General features: G+C 53.8%; 9 protein-coding genes across 9 annotated transcripts; 4 read left to right on the top strand and 5 right to left on the bottom strand.

Annotated features, from left to right (window-relative positions):
- The first annotated feature begins 3 nt into the window (after positions 1-3).
- BDZ99DRAFT_571914 (uncharacterized protein) lies at positions 4-1451 on the top strand. Its single transcript, XM_033728144.1, has 4 exons — positions 4-116; positions 392-505; positions 554-721; positions 781-1451. Exons 1-4 carry the CDS (start codon positions 35-37, stop codon positions 1119-1121), a joined length of 705 nt encoding a protein of 234 aa, XP_033576051.1. The 5' UTR covers positions 4-34; the 3' UTR covers positions 1122-1451.
- A 1112-nt stretch (positions 1452-2563) lies between these two features.
- BDZ99DRAFT_571913 (RA-domain-containing protein) lies at positions 2564-4722 on the bottom strand (the record flags this gene model as incomplete). Its single annotated transcript, XM_033728143.1, has 3 exons — positions 4024-4722; positions 3807-3968; positions 2564-3756 (listed from the first exon to the last, which is right to left on the bottom strand). The coding sequence occupies exons 1-3, from the start codon at positions 4292-4294 to the stop codon at positions 2564-2566; spliced, it is 1626 nt and encodes a 541-aa protein (XP_033576050.1). The 5' UTR covers positions 4295-4722.
- A 611-nt stretch (positions 4723-5333) lies between these two features.
- On the top strand, positions 5334-5774 carry BDZ99DRAFT_521549 (uncharacterized protein; the record flags this gene model as incomplete). The annotated part of the gene is made up of 1 exon (XM_033725638.1): positions 5334-5774. One exon carries the CDS (start codon positions 5334-5336, stop codon positions 5772-5774), a length of 441 nt encoding a protein of 146 aa, XP_033576049.1.
- Positions 5775-6214: 440 nt separating this feature from the next.
- On the bottom strand, positions 6215-9359 carry BDZ99DRAFT_445055 (AAA ATPase). The gene is made up of 6 exons (XM_033717910.1): positions 9171-9359; positions 9088-9115; positions 8977-9032; positions 8651-8900; positions 7096-8587; positions 6215-7044 (listed from the first exon to the last, which is right to left on the bottom strand). The coding sequence occupies exons 1-6, from the start codon at positions 9215-9217 to the stop codon at positions 6455-6457; spliced, it is 2463 nt and encodes an 820-aa protein (XP_033576048.1). The 5' UTR covers positions 9218-9359; the 3' UTR covers positions 6215-6454.
- Positions 9360-10273: 914 nt separating this feature from the next.
- BDZ99DRAFT_499402 (uncharacterized protein) lies at positions 10274-10876 on the top strand (the record flags this gene model as incomplete). Its single annotated transcript, XM_033723654.1, has 1 exon — positions 10274-10876. The coding sequence occupies one exon, from the start codon at positions 10274-10276 to the stop codon at positions 10874-10876; it is 603 nt and encodes a 200-aa protein (XP_033576047.1).
- Positions 10877-11808: 932 nt separating this feature from the next.
- BDZ99DRAFT_521546 (uncharacterized protein) lies at positions 11809-12285 on the bottom strand (the record flags this gene model as incomplete). Its single annotated transcript, XM_033725637.1, has 1 exon — positions 11809-12285. The coding sequence occupies one exon, from the start codon at positions 12283-12285 to the stop codon at positions 11809-11811; it is 477 nt and encodes a 158-aa protein (XP_033576046.1).
- Positions 12286-12453: 168 nt separating this feature from the next.
- On the bottom strand, positions 12454-13432 carry BDZ99DRAFT_463900 (uncharacterized protein). The gene has a single exon (XM_033720173.1). It carries the CDS (start codon positions 13179-13181, stop codon positions 12492-12494), a length of 690 nt encoding a protein of 229 aa, XP_033576045.1. The 5' UTR covers positions 13182-13432; the 3' UTR covers positions 12454-12491.
- Positions 13433-13657: 225 nt separating this feature from the next.
- On the top strand, positions 13658-15086 carry BDZ99DRAFT_463899 (4-carboxymuconolactone decarboxylase-like protein). Its single transcript, XM_033720172.1, has 2 exons — positions 13658-14058; positions 14162-15086. The coding sequence occupies exons 1-2, from the start codon at positions 13910-13912 to the stop codon at positions 14589-14591; spliced, it is 579 nt and encodes a 192-aa protein (XP_033576044.1). The 5' UTR covers positions 13658-13909; the 3' UTR covers positions 14592-15086.
- Positions 15087-15585: 499 nt separating this feature from the next.
- On the bottom strand, positions 15586-17536 carry BDZ99DRAFT_44992 (uncharacterized protein). The gene is made up of 2 exons (XM_033718139.1): positions 17318-17536; positions 15586-17265 (listed from the first exon to the last, which is right to left on the bottom strand). Exon 2 carries the CDS (start codon positions 17157-17159, stop codon positions 15681-15683), a length of 1479 nt encoding a protein of 492 aa, XP_033576043.1. The 5' UTR covers positions 17160-17265; positions 17318-17536; the 3' UTR covers positions 15586-15680.
- Positions 17537-18194: the final 658 nt, after the last annotated feature.

Here is an 18194-nt window from a genome sequence, read left to right as displayed (position 1 = left end):
TCACTGATCTGCGTGGGACTATGATGTTCTAGCAATGGACGTGCCAATAGCGCAGCATCATATTGTGCGGCCAGCAGAGGTTCTGCAGCCGGCTATGAAAGTGGGAGCCTTCTCTGGTATGTATGTTTCATTCATTGTCTCTACGCAAAAGATAATCAAATCCACATGTCAAGCAACATTGATGGTCTACGATGTTGCTCCAATATCCCACTAACATTTCAATTCTATATTAATTCTCATGCACTCTATACCATTGTTGTTTGTAGGAGAAAATTCTGAAAGAATGCCTATGCTGCCAAGTCTCTTCGTATCCCTTTCTCTTTTTTTCTCATCAGCGACCATTTCCTTGACAGGCGTCTACATGAGGTAATGGCGTACTAACAATGCCCAGGTGGCGCTGGTATTATAGTTGGAGGTGCTGCAGGTATTGTGCGGTCGTCAACGCCTGTTCTATTTGCAACCGCTTCCGGCCTTCAATGGTTTGCCGTGGGTAGCACTTTTTGGGGTATGTCACTCAAAGTAGATAGCTAGCCCCGACTAATCTGTCACAAAGCTACTCGAGGCATTATTCTCCAACGCCATGGCCTCTTGAACTGGTTTGAGTCGAAACGAGGCGCTCCGCTTTCTACTGATGAGTATATTCCCACAACACCAAAAGACCGTGTCACGGCCAGTGCGATTGCAGGAGGGATCACCGGAGGTTCTCTTGCAGCACTACTTCGTATGTGCCTCGTAATTCGATCGCTGATCCACACTTCTCGTGCTTATTGCTTCCGACAGGCGGCCGTTCGAACATTATCCCAGCAACCCTAATGTTCACCGTTTTCGGATACGGAGGCCAGAGCATCTACAACGCGCTCGACGCTCGCAATACGCATGAGCAGCAAGAAAAATTACAACATCCTAAACCACCAGAAGAAGGAAACATCATCCACAGAATCGCGAAGTCGCGATGGAGTCCTATGAAGTTCCTCTCGGACGAAGAATACGAGCACATGCTTCAGGAGAAGCTTCTCAGCATCGAGGCCGAGATTGCGATGATTGACGATACTATCGAGAAGATCAAGAAAGAGCGAGACCAGGATTTGAGCGCGAGTTCGAAGGAGAATAATCAGTCCTGACCTGAGAGCGATTACGGACTGAAAGGTGGGGCTTCGCTCGTAGGGCTCCGCGTAAGATGAAGGGAGAGGCGCCGACAGTTCTATATCAGGACGGTGACCGTGGAATCGACCCAGGCTACCAGATTTGCACCAAGCCGAACGGTGATCTCGACTACCTAGTTGAGATGGATGAGAACCGCAAACGCTAGCACAGCAATTACTGTGGACCACCACGATGAAAGGACTAGTCAAGAGATCACCAAGCCCTGTTGAGGCCAGTATATCTACTGTAGAACTATGTACATTGAAGCATATTCAAGACAGCCCTCATAGCCAAACACCAACTCTGCCAGTCTTTATATCCTTACAAAGGTACCCCTCAGCACCCAAAGATCCGTCCTCACTGACCCCCTCCCTATCCCATCCCGCCCAATCCTAATCCTACTCATAAAGACCAACCCTTAAAATTCTTACATCTTCTCCAACACCCCTTCATGTAAAAGACACGATACGTCCTACCCGCCCATCCTTTCATGTCGACCTCAACCATCCATCCCGCAGCCGCTCCACTACACACAAACGCGCACGTTCCAAGTTTCCCCCCCACACTCCGAATACGAATACTCTTCTCGCCCTCTCCATCCCACCCACACCCTCAATACGAGCCCCCCAACTCAGAAACACGAACCCCGTCGCCGCCTCCCCGCCCCGGTTTCAGACGTCAAACATGAACCCAGATCCGCCCCAACCCTACATCCTTGCCACGAAGAACTTGGAAAGGGGGGGGGGGGGCGTTGCGGCAACGCCTTCTAGAAAGCCTACGGAAGCGTGGGGCGGGAGGTTCCATGTTTCAAGCCAAACGTTCTTTGGGACACAGCCACACTGACGACATCAGTTCTAGCTAACCTAACCTCTCACGATACAACACTACGTGTAATTCAAGCTCCGAAAGGAGACGCATTAGACAATACGCACGCACGCTGATCGCGAAATATCTCAGCAGGTTCACCAATGCCAGACGTATGTAGATAGGACACCGCAAACCCCATATGCATTCCACACATCCATCTACTCTACTCAGCCATACACACACACTACCATACCCTCCGTCCTCCCTCCCCTGTCCCCCTAACCCACCCACAAAACCGCACCCCTCTCCCCCAAAACCCCCCCCAAAGAAACTCGCTAAATAGCATTTCGCCCAGTCGCCAGTGTGCCCACAAACCATAATCCCTTGCCCCCCCCTCTCTTCCCATGATAACAGCTTCCATACGCCATTCTCACCAAGCAAAGTGCCGTCTCCCCCTCAGTAGAAGAGTCGAAACAAAAAGGAAGAAGAAAGAAGAACAGTCCCCTACATCTAGATGAATTGGCCATCTACCCCAAACCGCCCTTCACAAAGACCCCCCCAGATCCCTAAACCCCTCCCCTAGCTTTCCCCCATCTCCCTCATGTGGAGCAAATCACAGCACCCCACCCGGCAACTGCACCGCCCCGCGACTGCCCCCATCCCACCCAAACCCGCCTCCGCCACCACTCCCAGCTTGCACAGGCATCTGCTGCCCACTGCCCACCGTGCTGACATGGCCCTCGACCGGCGCCGCGTGCTTGCGCAGCATAAACATCGGCTTGCGGCCCTCCTTATCCAGCTGCTTGAACAGGATGAGCGGCCGCTCGTTCAAGCCCAGACACCGCTCCTGGTCGCCGTGCACGATGTACAACGCGTACTGCCGCCAGTCGGCCGTGATGTTGTATTTCTTTAGTGCCACCGGTAGGACCTTGTGGCAGGGGTCGTCGATGCTGACGCGGAAGGATTTGAAGATCTCGACCTGGGGGTTGTTGCTCGAGGTGGCGGTTGCGGAGGAAGGGGTGGAGGATTGGAGCGTCGAGGTGGACGTGTTGAGAGAGTTGGCGGATAAGGGCGGTTCGCGGTCGGCGTCTGGCGCCGGGGTGGTGGCGGAGCGCATGGGGCGGGAGGAGAGCGGGGCGGGCGTTGGGTTGCGGAGGGTGTCGCGATCGCCGACGATGGTGGAGCCGGCGCTCCAGGTAGAGGAGTTGGGCCAGTTGAGGGTGGGTTCGTGGTCTGGATGGGCGCTGCGAGGCATGTCGGAGCGGTTGAAGGAGCGCGCGGAGTTCTGGTTTAGTGTTGAGTAGGCGGGAGAAGTGGGCGAGGGTTGTGGTGGTTGGCTCGGCGACATGACGGACTGGCCAGTCATGGATGCTGTGAGGTGTGACGAGGCGGCCATTGCGGCTGCTGAGGGATTTAGTGACGAGTTGTCGACTAGAGTCTGGTTTTCGTGGATGGTAGGTGAGGGGTTCTTCGGTGCTGATCCCAGAAATAGCTTTTTTGTAGAGAACTTCCGAGACAGGCTGCTTCCTGCCCGCGAGGGTTCCGGTGGAGGTGGTGAAGCGAGTGCTGTGAGGTGGTCGTCTGGCGTTGGCAGAGGCTGTGATCTGTCCTTCGCCATCCGTACGAGTGGAAGCACCTCTTCCCTCAGTTTCCGATTTTCCTCGGCCACCCTATTCAAGTCGTCCTTGAGATGTCGTAGCTCCGACTCCGCAATATGTATCCGCTCGTCTCTCGCCTGGATGATATGTATAATCCGGGCTATATCGTCCTGGGTAGGAGCAACGTCCTGCACCGTCGTATCCGCAGCTGTCCACAAGTCAGTCTCCAGCACCCATCAATGATAGCATAGTCCTTACAGAGCGGTATATAATGATCCGGCTCTATGGCCACATTCTGCTTGACCTTGATCTCATATACGGCCTTCAGAATAGTAAGGCGATGCCCCACACTCGTCAAGCCCATCTCCTTCAATTCCGCATGCTGCAGTGCAATCAACGCATCGCCGGTGATCCCCTCATCTAGAAGCTCAAAGTCAGCACCTCCCTACTTCTTATAGGTGTTCCGTAGACCTACCAACAAACGTCTCGGCATAGTGCGTCAGGCCCAGACTCGATATAAAGTCCGCACACTGCTCCGCCGACCACTGCGATATCAACCCCGTCGGCGAGCCATGGCTATCGCGCGAATGTGTAAACGTCGTCGGCGTGTGCTCGGTCGACGGCGGGCCGGAGCTCGTGGGGGAGCTCCCCTCGAAATCGGGCGGCAGGGTGGGCGAGGTGATGACGCTGCGCTCGTACTCGTCGTCGGCGTCCGAATCCTCGTGGTAGGTGGTTGTGTAGGCCATCGGGGGCGGTGGCTGTCCTGGTCCTCAGGCTGCTCTTCTTGCTCTGCTCGGGGAAGCTGCCAAGGCGCAGGTGCGAGGGGAAGCTCGCCGTTATCACCGCCGTCGATAGTGTCGTCGTCGAGCCGGGTGTGGTTGGCAGGCTGGCGATGCCGGAACCTGGCTGAGACGAAGCGAGATTGAGCAGCCGTGTTCCGCGGCCCTGAGGGGGGCGTGCTGCGAGATCCGGGCTTCGAGCGTGGTGGAGAAGCCCGTGTCAGGTAGAGCGTCACGGTCTGCTGGCCACGGGCGGCGTGGGGCGCAGTAGAGAGGGAGAGGTTGGCAGGGCGGCGGCTGGCAGCGGGCACGACAACAACGGAGGGGGAGAGAAGGCGGAGCTTCAAGAGGCGCGCAGAAGGTCAACGTGGAGGAGTGCCAGCGAGGCGTGCGGTGGCGGGCGGGGAGAGCAGAAATGTCATTCGCAGCAGGTCGTCGTCAAGCCAGTGGAGAACAGCGTTGTTGGTGGTGAGCGATGCGTGCGGCGTGTGCCTGAGGTTGCCCAGCCCAGAACGCAGCTCTCCCAGGGCGGCAAATCAGCCAATAGCTCGAGCCCAACTCCAACAATACGCCTCATCTCTATTGTGCAGCGCGAGCCCTCCATTGAAGCCCTTTTACCCGCCCGATGCTTGCCCGCTGCAGTCACTCATCTCCCAAAGCGGCCTCCCCATTGCCCGCCCGAAACTAGCGACAGCCGCCCGCATCCACGGGGCGCTTAACGGCTCCAAAAAAAGCTATACAGACAGGGCACCGAGCTCTTCCACCCATCGACAACCTCGGCGCACACCCAGGAGCGACCAGCCGGCCTGCAAGCTCACCAAAAATACCCCATCGATCGCCCCGCCCATTCACCGTCGATCTACACGCTTCGTCAACGAAAACCGCATTCGCTGGGCAAGGCTGTCCTGTACAAAGCATTCACTATCCACCCCGTCCCGGCGACACCAACACGCAACCTTGGAATACGGAATATCTCAACACCGTCCACCTAATACCCACAACCACAATGCCCTCCACAACAACCCTCCCCTCCACCGCCGCCACCGCCCCCCTCCCCCCGGTCGTCCAAAACGCCCTCTACTCCGCCCTCATGACCTCGCGCTCCATCCCCACCATCCAAGCCACTCTGACCCACGAGCTGCAGGCCAGCGGCTGGACCACCAACCTGCGCGCCTACATCCAGCAGCTGCTGCGCTCCGGCGAGTGCGCCACGTACAACGAGGTCATGGCCAAGCTGATGGAGGAGACGCGCGTGCGGAAAGACTACCAGAACGGGGTGGTTAACGGGAATGGGGTGGGGAATGGGAATGCGAACGGGAACGGGGAGGGCGGGAGGACCGTGGAGGAGGGCGGGATTCTGATACCGGAGAAGGCGGTAAGGGAGGGGGTGAGGGTAGTGAGGAGGGAGTTGGAGAGGGTGTTGGAGGTTGCGGTTGAGGGGGAGTAAGGGGGGGGTAAGTGGGGAGGAAGATCGCGATGTCAATTGGGGCTGTTGGAGGGATAGAGTTGGATGATATGGATATGCTGTGGGCGGTGGGCGGAACGTTGCGGCCAGGAACATCTACCTGCGTTGTTGGAATGGGTTAGAAAATCTGTGGTTTGGAGGTGCGAGATTGGTTTCATTATTTGCTTCGAGTTGCGCTGTTCATCCCACAACCAAGACTGCATAGCGAGGACCGGCGTTCAGGGTTGCACGAGATTATATCCATGGGGCGAACACGGCGTTTAGGCAGTCTACCATCAAAGCGGCAAGAAAATTCGATCTGTTGGTTACGACTTGCATACAGGGATCAAGGGACGTTTGGGCGGCAAACCCCTCAAGCCTCACAATCACGATTTTGTTATAGACACATCAATTTTAACATGCATTTTCATTGCTAAGCTAGCCTGCCGCGTCTACCTATGCACAATTCCACTTCGTCCCGAATTTGCAAATCAGAGACTAACTGTCCTCCCTTTCCATCCCACCCACCTCCTGGCAGAATTAGTCCTAAGAGGCAGAGATGCTGGCAGCTAGAAAACACCTCACTCAGTCTATCCATGATCCACCCACACCGAAGGAAATGAAAGTAGTATCCATGCAGAGAACATTATTAGCCAAGAACTTGGACCTCTAAACCCATTGGCTTAGTTGTACAGATCCTCGTCCTCGCCGGTGGCACCGAAAGCGTTTGCATCAGCACCATTCTGCCCAGCGCCATCCTCGGGGAATCGGAAAAAGCTGCTGCCTCCGGTGTTCTTCATGCTCTGGGCAAATGCCTCGTAGCGGCGGATTTCCACATCGGTAACTGAGCGACGGGCAGTCCGCATGGCCTCCTCGAAGTGGGCCTTGGTAAGCTGCGGGACGAGATCGTCGCCTTCTTCCTCCTCCATCTCCGTGTCCTCGCCAGCTGCCTCGCGTGCCTTAGTGCGCTCGATTTCCATCGAGATGGACTGCTTGATGGCAAGCTTGACGGCACGCTGGGTAACGAAGCCAAGATCGGCACCAGAGAATCCGTGCGTGTTGGCTGCAATGTACTCGATGTTGACGTCGTCAGCAACAGGGGTCTTGCGGAGCTGTGCCCTGAGGATACCAGCACGAGATTCCTGGTCGGGAAGTGGGACATAGACGAGAGTATCTAGACGTCCGGGACGGCAAAGGGCATTGTCAAGCTGCTCCGGTCGATTGGTAGCACCAATGACGAAGACGTTCTTCTTCGAGGTCATACCGTCCATTTCTATGAATTCGTTAGTATTTTGAAAAGTCGTGATCTGATTAGGAGACTTACCGGTCAGAAGCTGATTGACCACACGGTCAGAGGCACCTCCTGCATCACCGACGGATCCACCACGTGACTTGGCTATCGAATCCAACTCGTCAAGGAAGACGACGCAAGGTGCGGCAGCTCGGGCCTTGTCGAAAATGTCCCGAATGTTGCTCTCAGACTCCCCGAACCACATGGATAGCAGTTCGGGGCCCTTGATGGAGATGAAGTTGGCCGCACACTCGTTGGCGACGGCTTTGGCGAGCAGCGTCTTACCAGTACCAGGGGGACCATAGAACAACACACCGCGAGATGGCGAAAGACCGAACTTGAGGAACTTGTCGGGGTGATCGACGGGGTATTGCACACTCTCGATGAGCTCGCGCTTGACGTCCTCGAGACCTCCAATATCTTCCCAGCGGACATTGGGAACCTCGACAACGGCAACTTCGCGAAGAGCCGATGGGTTGGAGACGCCAAGGGCGAAACGGAAGTTCTCCATAGTGACACCGAGAGAGTCGAGAACCTCGGCGTCGATGGTGTCCTCATCGAGATCAATAAGATCCATCTTCTCGCGAATTTGCTGCATGGCTGCCTCAGAGCAGAGTGAGGCCAAATCGGAACCGACATATCCGTGAGTCTCCGAGGCGATCGATTGGAGATCGACATCGTCGCCAAGCTTCATGTTCTTGGTGTGAATCTGGAGAATCTCGAGACGTCCAGTTGGGTCCGGGATACCAATATCAACCTCACGATCGAAACGACCGAATCGTCGCAGAGCAGGGTCGATGGAGTTAGGTCGGTTGGTGGCGGCCATGACGACCACGTTGGAACGGGCCTTCATGCCGTCCATCAGTGTCAGAAGCTGTGAGACAACACGACGCTCGACTTCGCCGTTGGTCTTGTCACGCTTAGGCGCGATCGAGTCGATTTCGTCGATGAAGATAATCGCGGGCGAGTTCTTCTCGGCCTCCTCGAAGGCCTTGCGGAGGTTCGATTCGGATTCACCGGCCATCTTCGACATGATCTCGGGGCCGTTGATGAGGAAGAAGAATGCGCCGGTCTCGTTGGCGACAGCGCGGGCCATGAGAGTCTTACCGGTACCAGGGGGGCCGAACATGAGGATACCACGGGGAGGCTTGATACCGATCGACTTGAAGAGCTGGGGATGTCTCAGAGGCAGCTCAACAAGTTCTCGGATCTGTGCCATCTGCTTCCGGCAGCCTCCAATGTCATCATAACCGACTTCGTTGAGGTTGCCCTCTTCATCTTCACGCTGTATCGGCTCGCCCTCGCAGTGGATGACGGTATCTTGTGCGACGATTCCGATTTCCGGGGGATCTACCTCAACGACCTTGAACTCCACTTGTCGCATACCACCGCGGCAGGTGAAAGTGTCGCCTTGTCGTACTGGCCGGTATGCTTCGCGGAAATATGGGGCGAGGAAAACGTCGAATAATGAGCCGGTGATGCCCTCGATGGTGTCAGCAATGGGGAGGACGGCGATACGCTTGGCCTAGAGTCATCGGAGTTAGCAACTACGTTGGCAGATTGGGCTTAGAAGATGCGCGGAACGTACATATTTGATGTCCGGGCAAGGGTGGACAGAGATGATATCTCCGTGCTTGACCCGGAGGTTGTGGCGAACGACACGGTTAATGCGTGCGCTCCCGTCATCGAGATCATCGTCCGCCAGCACGATGAGGACAGTGTCCTTGCGCTTCTTGCCCTTGACGAGCACTGTGTCGCCCCGGAAGAGCTGGAGGGTCTCCATGGTGTTGTTGGAAAGGGCAATGATGGAGTTGTCATCGTTGAGGGAATCGGTGACGCTGGAGAATGTTAGCCATCTTTGCAGCTGATATCGGGGTATTTGCCGGGCTCTCCGGAGCCGTGGGAGTTACCTACATCAAGGAGTTTGGCTTCTTCTTCTTCTTGAGGATAGCCGTCGCCGTCTCATCGGCCTGGGATCCGTCAGTAACACGTTTCCGGAGCAGCTCACTCAGCGGCTCAACTCACATCTTTGGGTGCAGCGCCAGATGGATCACTGTGGCAGTCAGTAGCTAGATCTCGAGAGGCACGATGCAGGGCGCTCGACTCACTTTGCGAGGTTGATCTTGGGCTTCGTGTGATCTGGTTCAGCCGACATGGTGGGCGAACGAGTCCTTGGTGGCAAGAAAGACAAACAGAACTAGAGAAAGAGGCTTTGGAGGTATGCAGTGATGGACTCTGAGCCGTGGTGGTTGTGAAGCGGGCGGGTTGATGGGAAGGCAGCGGTCTTGTAGTCGGAGTTGTGGTGAGGTAGCTGTGTGTCCACGGGAGAAGGTGAATAGGCAGGCAGTGGACGCGCTAGCGGGTCCGAGCTTCAGGAACCACATCGACATCGTTGGAATCACCGCACCAGCAAGCCTTGCTTTGCAATCCGTGCCACCCTCAACGCTGCTCAGTACTGCCTGTCACGGCCACCTGGTTCTGGTTCACAGAGCGCCTTCATTCTCGATAAAATAACCAGGCAGTTGTCGTGTCGCCGCCGCCCCTTCCCAAACCGTCGCCTTGTGGGAGCCTCATTTGTCTGCCTCCGGGGCGACGGTTACACGAATCTGTTCGCGGTCGACGAGTCTCAGAACAATTTCTGGAAGGTTTGACGAAACGAACGCGAGTTTTGAGATCATTCATTTCTATGACTACAGCCAGATCGGACTTATTGTTGAAGTTGTCATTTCATCAAGGTACATTTTCGGCATAACAACATGATTCTGCACGCAGGACGCGATCTATTAGCCATGGATTGAAATTCTTTCCCTTGGATATCCCACTAGCGCACCCACTGGCAAGCGCACTCTTTCAACAAAAAAGCTGCCAAGATGTCAGACTGTCTTATTCGGTCAGGGCCGATCTGGAAAGCCATGTCGACTCTGCGGCTTCCATCCTGTATATCTAGCAATTCACATTCTGCAATTCCCTTTTCAAACCACTCTTTCCTAGCTATTGCTCCTGTGGGACTACTTCACCTATTCTTATTACTACAACTTGATGATAATCTTCATCGTGGATGAACTGTAGAAGCCCTAGCTCTGCCAGCAACGTAGACATCCGCTGTCTCTACCATTCACCATGGCCTCTCTAACTGTCAACAGCGTGTGCGTCTTTGCTATCATGATTTTATTGTCTCTACCACATTCGTGCTCTTCCATGGCTTGCAGCAATGAGTCCTCAAAACAACCCTTCACAGCAGCAGTCTGAGGGGCCTGCGAGTACCGCTAGTCGGTCTCCGTCACCCGCACAACCTACAGAAGACTCAAATAACTCGCTACCTGTCCTACTCCAACGAGCTCAGACTAATCGATTCACTGCTTATGACCTCCGCGGCTTCGTTGCCCTCTCCGAGCCTCCAATATTCCTCTTTGGCTCCGTCATGTTCCCGTGGGTCCTCAGTATGGTCCTTGAGCACGACGATCCTCGGCAGATAGCAGAGTTGATGACTCCTGGCATCATTCGAGGATACGAAGCGTATGAGATCGAGCATGCGTATAACACGACCCTGGTGCCATCAAGTAACCAAACGAAGCAACTCAATGGCCTAGTTCTCTTTGGACTCAGTCAGGCGGGCGTAGAGGCCGTGGAGAACTACCTCGGGTTGGATCCACCGAGCTATCTTCGAAAAGATATTGCTGATGTAGAGATTAGTCTGTCGGGAGGAGAGACTCGGACCATTGGGGCTGTCTGTTATCCCTGGAACGGGGCTCGAACACTCCTGCGGCCGTGGTCTAGAGCTACATCGACGAAGTCCACATCGAACGTCTCATGACCACCAGATGTCTCTTTGAGGATAATGAGCCCTTGGGTACGAGCTCCTCTCAGCGATCCTGTCTTGTCTCCATGCGCTTATCGACCTACCCGCCTCTATATCCCTTCTGTTTCTCGGTGTAACTATGACCGCCAGAATTTTATAAACCAAGTGGAAAATTCTGGCAGCGCAGACTGAGATCACAAGTGAGGTAATCACGAGACACGTCGTATGGTTGCACTTGTGGATACACTTTCACGGTCGAGAATGGTGGATTCGACTCTCTCCTCGTCCGGCAACGCATTAAGAGAGTCGGCCATTCTCAGAGCATTTGCCTTTTAGACTTTACTGAGTCTTTTGAACTTTGCTGCTTCCTTTGCCTGCCTTTCCTCCGGCAATGCGGCGAGAGCTTTACCCTTTTTCTTAGCACTCGCCTTACTAGCTTCGCTTTATATATTGCACATTGCTGCTTTCTTCGCCTCTCTTTCCTCCTCCAGCAATATAGTAAGACCTTCAGCTTTTCTTAATACCCACCTTCCTTGCTTCGTTGAAGCGCTTGATGTCTGCTTCCTCCACCTCCTCCCTTTCCTCCTCCCTTTCCTCCTCCGGCAGGGCGGCGGTAGCGTCAGCTTTCTTTTAATACCCAACTTCCTAGCTTCGCTGTGGCGCTTGAAAATCGCTGCCTTCTCCGCCTCCCTTTCTTCCTCCGGCAGGGCAGCGAGAGCGTCAGCTCTTCTCTTATAGCTCGCCTTCTGACCTTCGCTGCGGCGCTTGATTTCCGCTGCTCTCTTCGCATTGTCATCCTCCACTGATAGAGCAGCAAGAGCGTCAGCTTTTCGTTTAATATCCAACTTCCCAGCTTCGCTACGGCGCTTGGTTTCCGCCGCCTTCTTCGCCTCCCTTTCTTCCCCCGGTAGGGCGGCAAGAGCGTCGGCTGGTCTCTTATGGCTCGCCTATTGACCTTCACTGCGGCGCTTGGATTCCGCTGCCTTCGCCTCCCTTTTTCCTTCCGGTAGGGCAGCAAGAACCTCGGCCTGTCTCTCAGCCCTCGCCTTTCGGCCTAAGCCCCGGCGCTTGGAATCGGCTGCCTTCTTCTCCCCTTTCCTGTCACCGCTGCCTTCTTCTCCCCTGTCGCCCCTATATAGCGTGACAGACCTGCAATAACTCGAGGTACCATCTTTACCCCCGTCAATCGCCCTGCTATGTCCCATTGAGCCTCTGCAATGACCGTCGTCGCTGGACCGCGTCGTGCTGACCATTGGACCCATCTCTGCGGATGAAGAGTCGGGAAGACGAGGCGCGTACGTTGATCCTTGACCAATAAATATGCAAACGCCGAGCCCTGAAGAGGGGAGATCGAATAGTTTAGGTGCAGGACGATGGCCTCCGGGTACGTCTGAAGAACCCATGTAGTTGTTTTTCTCCCCCATAGAATCACGATAGATGCCGAGGATTGGTCCAACATTTCTCGAGCAAAGTTAAAGTGCGCATTACGGACAGCAAGCGGCAGAGCGTCATACGCTTCTGGCCCCGGCTCAGATTGCCAGGGTATTTCAACCTTTCCCACACCGTCTCCAAGAGGAACGTACCCCCCCAATGCCGAAAAGACTCCCCACGGCGAAGACAGATTGCAGTCCTATCCAAGCTTCGCGCCCACTAGGTCGGTTGATAGTGAGCCCGGTGCGCAGGCATATTCCATGTCTCCAGTGGCCGCCGTGTAGTCCGGACAATAGCTGCCTATAATACACAGGTGAGATTCCGGATCCCCCTCAGGCGGTATGAATTTTCGACCGTCGCGACCATGGACATCGACCATGCCACCGAGAAAAGTGGCAAAGGCTTCCCTGATAGATGGATGTATGCCGGCATACCTCGCTGTTGCAATGTTAACTGCTGAAGACTGCGATGCGGTGGTGTCCCAAAGCGAGCTCATCGACCAGTACAGATCATTGACGATGGATATCGATGTTTGGCCATTGCTCGCCTCAACGGCCCATACAAGCTCCGCAAACTGTTGTCGAAAAGGTAGAGGCACCTTATAAAACCTTGACTCCACGGTAGTCAGGTTCCTCTGCAAGTGCGGAGAGTTGGTGGTATCTAACCACGTTAGAAAGTCGCGGAGTTTATTCAGGAGATCGAGAGGAAAGTCCTGGTCGCCAAGGCAGAGCATCTCCAGCAAAGTCGTTAATGAACGTGTCTGACATTGTATTAGGAACCAAGGATGTTGTTGTTTTACATGCTGTAGGCGGAGGCGTGGACTAAGGCTACAGTAAGTAAAAGGTGAGGCGAGCTGCGGAGGTTCGAGGGGAGGTTTGAGGGGATGCATACCTGACTTGAGTGGGATAGGGCTGACGAGGTTTATGATTCTCTGTTACTGTCCGCATTTGACAAAGTAACGGTCGAGTGGGTTGGCGACGAATGGGCTGGCGAAGGGGAGGGCGATGAGTAGGATCGCAAAGGGCTGGGCGATGAGTAGGCTAGATTTGAGTCCCCCAATTTTTCGACGTTGAAGCTTGTATCTACGTTAATCGGCCACGTTCATTGTATTACTACTTTCGGAAATAACAAACGCATCATGACTTGACAACCCCTGCCGAAACTGTATTTATGAGCATGAAGCATTTCGCGCTTTAGAATTATCTAAGCTACTGCTATAATACTAAACGATACATATGTTATCTTATAACGAACTCTGGAACGGATAGTTGTTCAAAGTACCCAGGCACGTGCCAGATACGCTACATGATGAGGATCCCTGTAGTTACCAGAAAAATCGTCAACTGTGGTACCCCTCCACCCCTACATCACTCTTCCAATCCGCGCTAACCACTATAACTCTCGAAGTTACTCGCCCAATCATAGCTGTCTTCCAGGACCCCATCGGGCCTATCTTAAAACCTCATCGATGGCCCCAAACTCGTAGATTTTCTAGTTTCCTCGTAGACCACTGCATATTCCTACTCTCATCTCTCCTCTTTCTCGAGAAGCTTATACTACTCTTGGATTCTAATTTAAACAATTATATATTACTCAATACATAGCTAAACCCTCACCATGCGTCTGCCCTACGTTCCCAACCCTCCCCACTTCACCGATCCCACCGACCAAGCAATCCTCGAACGCGTCCAGAAACGTCGGGGCGAGAGGGGCCTGCTAGAGCTAGATCGTGCCCTGCTACACTCGCCGCCTGTGGCAGATGGCTGGTGAGCTTCGCCACTCACCATTACCTTTCAATACCTACCCCAAACCCGCCTCAGTCATGAGTCATCATTGTACGCCATTCGAATCTAACTCCGCCGTCGTCAGGAACTCCTTCCTCGGCGCCATTCGTACCCGCACCACAATCCCCGCCTCCATCCGCGAAACCGCCATCTGCCGCGTTGCTGTGCTGAATAAAGCGTGGTACGAATGGGAGCATCACGCACCATTACTTCGAGAATGTCCGGGGATCACAGAGGAAATCATGCAATACATCAAAAATGCGCCTCCTGCCCCAAGAGGAGGGGGTGGGGAAGCAGGCGTGGGATACGCTGGGCCATTAGATGAGAAGCATGCTACTGTGCTGGCGTATACGGATCAGATGACGATAGGGGTGGCGGTGGAGGATGGGGTGTTTGGGGAATTGAAGAGGCTGTTTGAGGAGAGGGAGGTTGTGGAGATTACGGCGACGGTGGCGGCATATAACTGTGTGAGTCGGTTTTTGGTGGCGTTGGATGTTGGGGAGAAGAATGCATGAGTGAGGGAAGTGACTGTGAGACTTTAGCCTCTAGGGTGCCTTTTTGGGCCTTTCAAATACAAGATAGAGTGGAAAGGAGCCTGGCTCTGAATGTTTCCTGATGAGACTACGAGAGAGCTAGTCTAGGATGCCGGTGCCGCACAAGGGTCAGAGAAATAAGAGTTGTTCCAGGTTACTTAAAAACGCGATACTAGTACGTAGACGGCGTAGATTTGTCAGTTCGGGTGGTTGGAACGCGAAGCCGAGGAGCGAGACGGAGCGAGGGTTATCTCAGCTGGTTCGGACTTCCTTTTTCCTCTTCTTTTCCGGACATTTACAAAACCCGGCGTCGAGTCGTTTGAGAGCACACTGAAGTGAAGCAGAATATGGGTGCTTCAGTTCGTTGTGACACACAGTTATTCGGTGGGTCTCTCTTTAGAGCCAATTATGGACACAGTAGAACTAGGCTTACATGTAACAAAATCATAGAGTGACGAGGCCTGAAGCTGATGCATGTGTGTGTTGAGGTCGGAAGATGCAGTTTTCTAGTATGAGCTTGCGAATACTAATAACATCGCGAACCCCCTGTAAGAGAATTCTTAAGACTCGGCTCCTTATTGGACCAGCCGCTCCACGCTAGACACACTAGCAAAATCGGGCTCCGGGACACTCCGCTCATACGGTACCATCTTAGTATGCCCCAGGGAAGGCAGACTGTCGTTTATCGATACAGATAGATGGGGATTCCTGCTCCTTGATTGGCTCGGGTCTTTTAGAATATTCAATTCAAGATCATGCCAAGGCTGGTGCCGCGTAGTCCTGGGCCTAGGTAAGCTTCTCCACTTGTACCTGGGCACCCAGAGGCCCCAATTCTCAACACCAACGTAACGCGGGGCTTTCCCATTTTCAACACCCTGCATGCCGTCTGCAATCAGAGCCGATAGAAGATTGCAAAGACATTACAAGGGTATATTAGAACATTATACTGTAGCCCACAGAAATCGCAACATACAAAAGCGTCAGACTTGTTCAAAATTTCACCATCAAGAAGCCCTTGCATTCCAGTTCTCGTTGTCATAACTGCTCACGTCTCCCCATCCGATGCCAATCTCATTCAGTTTCCTGATTAGGATCAATGCCATCGTCAAAGAAACCTCGGGGTAACCCGAAGTCGTTGTGACTAAAGTCACCGGGGCCTTTGTAGATCGTGGCGTCTTCAAAGATCCCTGTTTCTTGCTGCATTCCCTGTTTGCCGTCGCAATTCTCTGTTGCGTTCTGCTTTAACTCGCTAGCAGATGTGCCCATGTCTTCCGTTGTCTGATTTCCGTTCGAGCCCATGAAAGCCGGTACCTGACCCTCTGCATCGTGATGGTCAATCCAGAAATAGTGTTTGGTACCGTCTTCGTCTTCGTACCGGTGTGCTAGGTCGAGCACTTTTGCGTCATATCGCTTTGCCCAGAATTGCCACCATGGAGAGGAGTACGGGGAATCCCCCTCCTTCAAGCGCATGTAGGCCACTTTTCGGTACGACATGCACATTACCACGTCCGATTGATACTTTCCCTTCAAGGTGCTGTTCTTGACCTTGTACACGCTTGTACCCAACTTCAAGTTGACCGTATCGGTCGGATCACCGCCCTCAACCTTCAGCTGCACGTCCAATTCCTCAACGCGGGCGAGCGAAAGCCCACTGCAAGCAATCAAGTTTGTCGCAATGTACAGAATCTTTGGTTTTCCGCGGGCTAGCTCTGGCAGATGATCAAGTAAATCGATCAAGCGTAGTCGATACTCGATATTGGGGAGCAGATCTTCGATAGCATTCTCTGGATCCTCCATTGTCCAACGCCGCATGATTGGTATGACAGTTGTGTCGAGGTCATCTTTATGGACATTTAAAGCGAAGGCAATAGTGTCGAGTAACGTGGTCTTGGTGTCGTTACCGATGACGTTCTGAAGAATCTTTTCGACGCCAATGGCCTCGGTTGCCTCGTTGGGGTAGAGTGTATTTCCCGGAGTAGTGAGAAGGTCTTTTGGCCACGGGCAGGGACTTCCGTACTTTCTTCCCTGCGCGTTGTTGGTCGGGATTACTGCAGGAGGTTGTGCCTGTCCTGGTCCCTTTGGGGTAAATCTGCCGCTGGAACCTTTTTGAGGGCTCTCAAAAGCAACACCAAGGTAGTTCAGCTCTCTACCTTCGGCGACCATTGGTTTCTTGAAAACGAAGAACTCTTTGTCATAAGGTCCTCCATTGTCAAGAGGTCCTCTACTGCTAGTCGTTGTCATTCTCGCAACTATCAGGGCGTGGACAAACGGAGCGCAGAGATGAGAGACTAGAATAAGGCTGTTCGAGCGCGCAAGGCCTTCAGTAATGTCAACAATCCTCGTTGGTAGGATCTCGGACACGGCTTTAACTTTATACGTCAGGCTCTCTCCGTAACTGCAAGCCTGTCTGGCACTCTCAGCTCTGGCTGGCACCCCAGTCAGGCTGCCTCGGCCGAATCTTTGCTTTTTCTTCGATCCCCTCACAAATTTCACGCAGAGCCGCATGTATAAGCCAATGGTACCAACACTGCCGCCCCCCAAAACGAACATGGATCCCTTTTTGCGACAATTCGCGCCTCATGCAGCGTTGGCAACAGAAGACCAGGTCTAGCCTCCTCCGAAACCGCCATAATGCAGACATTGCAGGCGCCAAAAGCTGCCCCGCACATCAGCTGTAATTCCTTGCAATCTGTGGAGGCGGGACTCGCCATTCGAGGCCCTCCCGGCCGCCCTCAACCCCCGCGCTTCCTCCCGCCTCCGTGCTTTTAGCCTTCAGCCTTCAGCCGCAGCATGTCGTTCAAGGACCGTTGGCCTTTGTGAAGTGTCCTCAATTTCGCCGGCTTTGCTGTTTTTCATCACAGGACTGGGCGCAGTTCCACGTTCTCACGTCGATCATTCCCGGTGTTTGAGTTGGCGAGCAGCTGCGTTTTCTCCTGGGCGTATTTCCATGCTGTCTCACGGGGCCTTGCCACGGCTGGCTCTGCCCCGGAGGTTTTCATTTAGGAGTGCCGAAACCGTCGTGGACAACGACGACACCGCACTAATTAAAATCGAAGTGGTTCGAGTACTTGAAGCTCGCAATGGGAAAAGAGCTTGGGACATCAAGATAACCTACAACGGCCAGAGGATCCATGATGAAGAGTCAGTAGAACTTTTAGACCGTTTTAACTCCAAAGAGTATGAGGGCTGCTTCAAATTCCTTGCTGATGGGTCTTTCAAAATTGCGGAAAAGGATCGGACTGAGCAAGAACGTAACGATATCGAGAACGCCAAAGTCGTTTTGGAAAACTACGGCTTAGATCTTGTTGAGCAGACAAGACTGGATTCGGACCATGAAGAACGTCAACACAAGAGCATCGACATCCTCATCATTGAGGACCATAAAACCAATGATGACGACGAAAAGAGCGTCCACAATCTGGTCTGGGAGTTGTTGGAACATCCCGGATTCTGGAAGAGAAGAAAGCCAGAGCGTGTCACTGTCACTCGCACGATTGCTCCGCCAGATTGTCCCTTTCAACGCGGCAACTGGACCAGGGGGCTCCTCAAGGACGGACCCATTCGAATCCTTCTCATAGTTGCTCG

This window comes from Mytilinidion resinicola (genome assembly GCF_010093595.1).
Source record: "Mytilinidion resinicola strain CBS 304.34 unplaced genomic scaffold BDZ99scaffold_11, whole genome shotgun sequence".
Classification (NCBI taxonomy): Eukaryota; Fungi; Ascomycota; class Dothideomycetes; order Mytilinidiales; family Mytilinidiaceae; genus Mytilinidion; species Mytilinidion resinicola.
This window is presented reverse-complemented; position numbering and strand designations above follow the sequence as displayed.

Bases quoted from the DNA above. Each gene is read 5' to 3' on its own strand.
- BDZ99DRAFT_463900 (XM_033720173.1), bottom strand. From the start codon at position 13,181: ATGCATCCCCTCAAACCTCCCCTCGAACCTCCGCAGCTCGCCTCACCT.
- BDZ99DRAFT_445055 (XM_033717910.1), bottom strand. From the start codon at position 9,217: ATGTCGGCTGAACCAGATCACACGAAGCCCAAGATCAACCTCGCAAA. The intron at 9,116-9,170 runs GTGAGTCGAGCG...TGACTGCCACAG, and splicing joins CCCAAGATCAACCTCGCAAA to TGATCCATCTGGCGCTGCAC. The intron at 8,588-8,650 runs GTACGTTCCGCG...CGATGACTCTAG, and splicing joins CTTGCCCGGACATCAAATAT to GCCAAGCGTATCGCCGTCCT.
- BDZ99DRAFT_44992 (XM_033718139.1), bottom strand. From the start codon at position 17,159: ATGTTCGTTTTGGGGGGCGGCAGTGTTGGTACCATTGGCTTATACATG.
- BDZ99DRAFT_571914 (XM_033728144.1), top strand. From the start codon at position 35: ATGGACGTGCCAATAGCGCAGCATCATATTGTGCGGCCAGCAGAGGTT. The intron at 506-553 runs GTATGTCACTCA...TCTGTCACAAAG, and splicing joins CGTGGGTAGCACTTTTTGGG to CTACTCGAGGCATTATTCTC. The intron at 722-780 runs GTATGTGCCTCG...TGCTTCCGACAG, and splicing joins TTCTCTTGCAGCACTACTTC to GCGGCCGTTCGAACATTATC.
- BDZ99DRAFT_463899 (XM_033720172.1), top strand. From the start codon at position 13,910: ATGCGTCTGCCCTACGTTCCCAACCCTCCCCACTTCACCGATCCCACC. The intron at 14,059-14,161 runs GTGAGCTTCGCC...CGCCGTCGTCAG, and splicing joins CCGCCTGTGGCAGATGGCTG to GAACTCCTTCCTCGGCGCCA.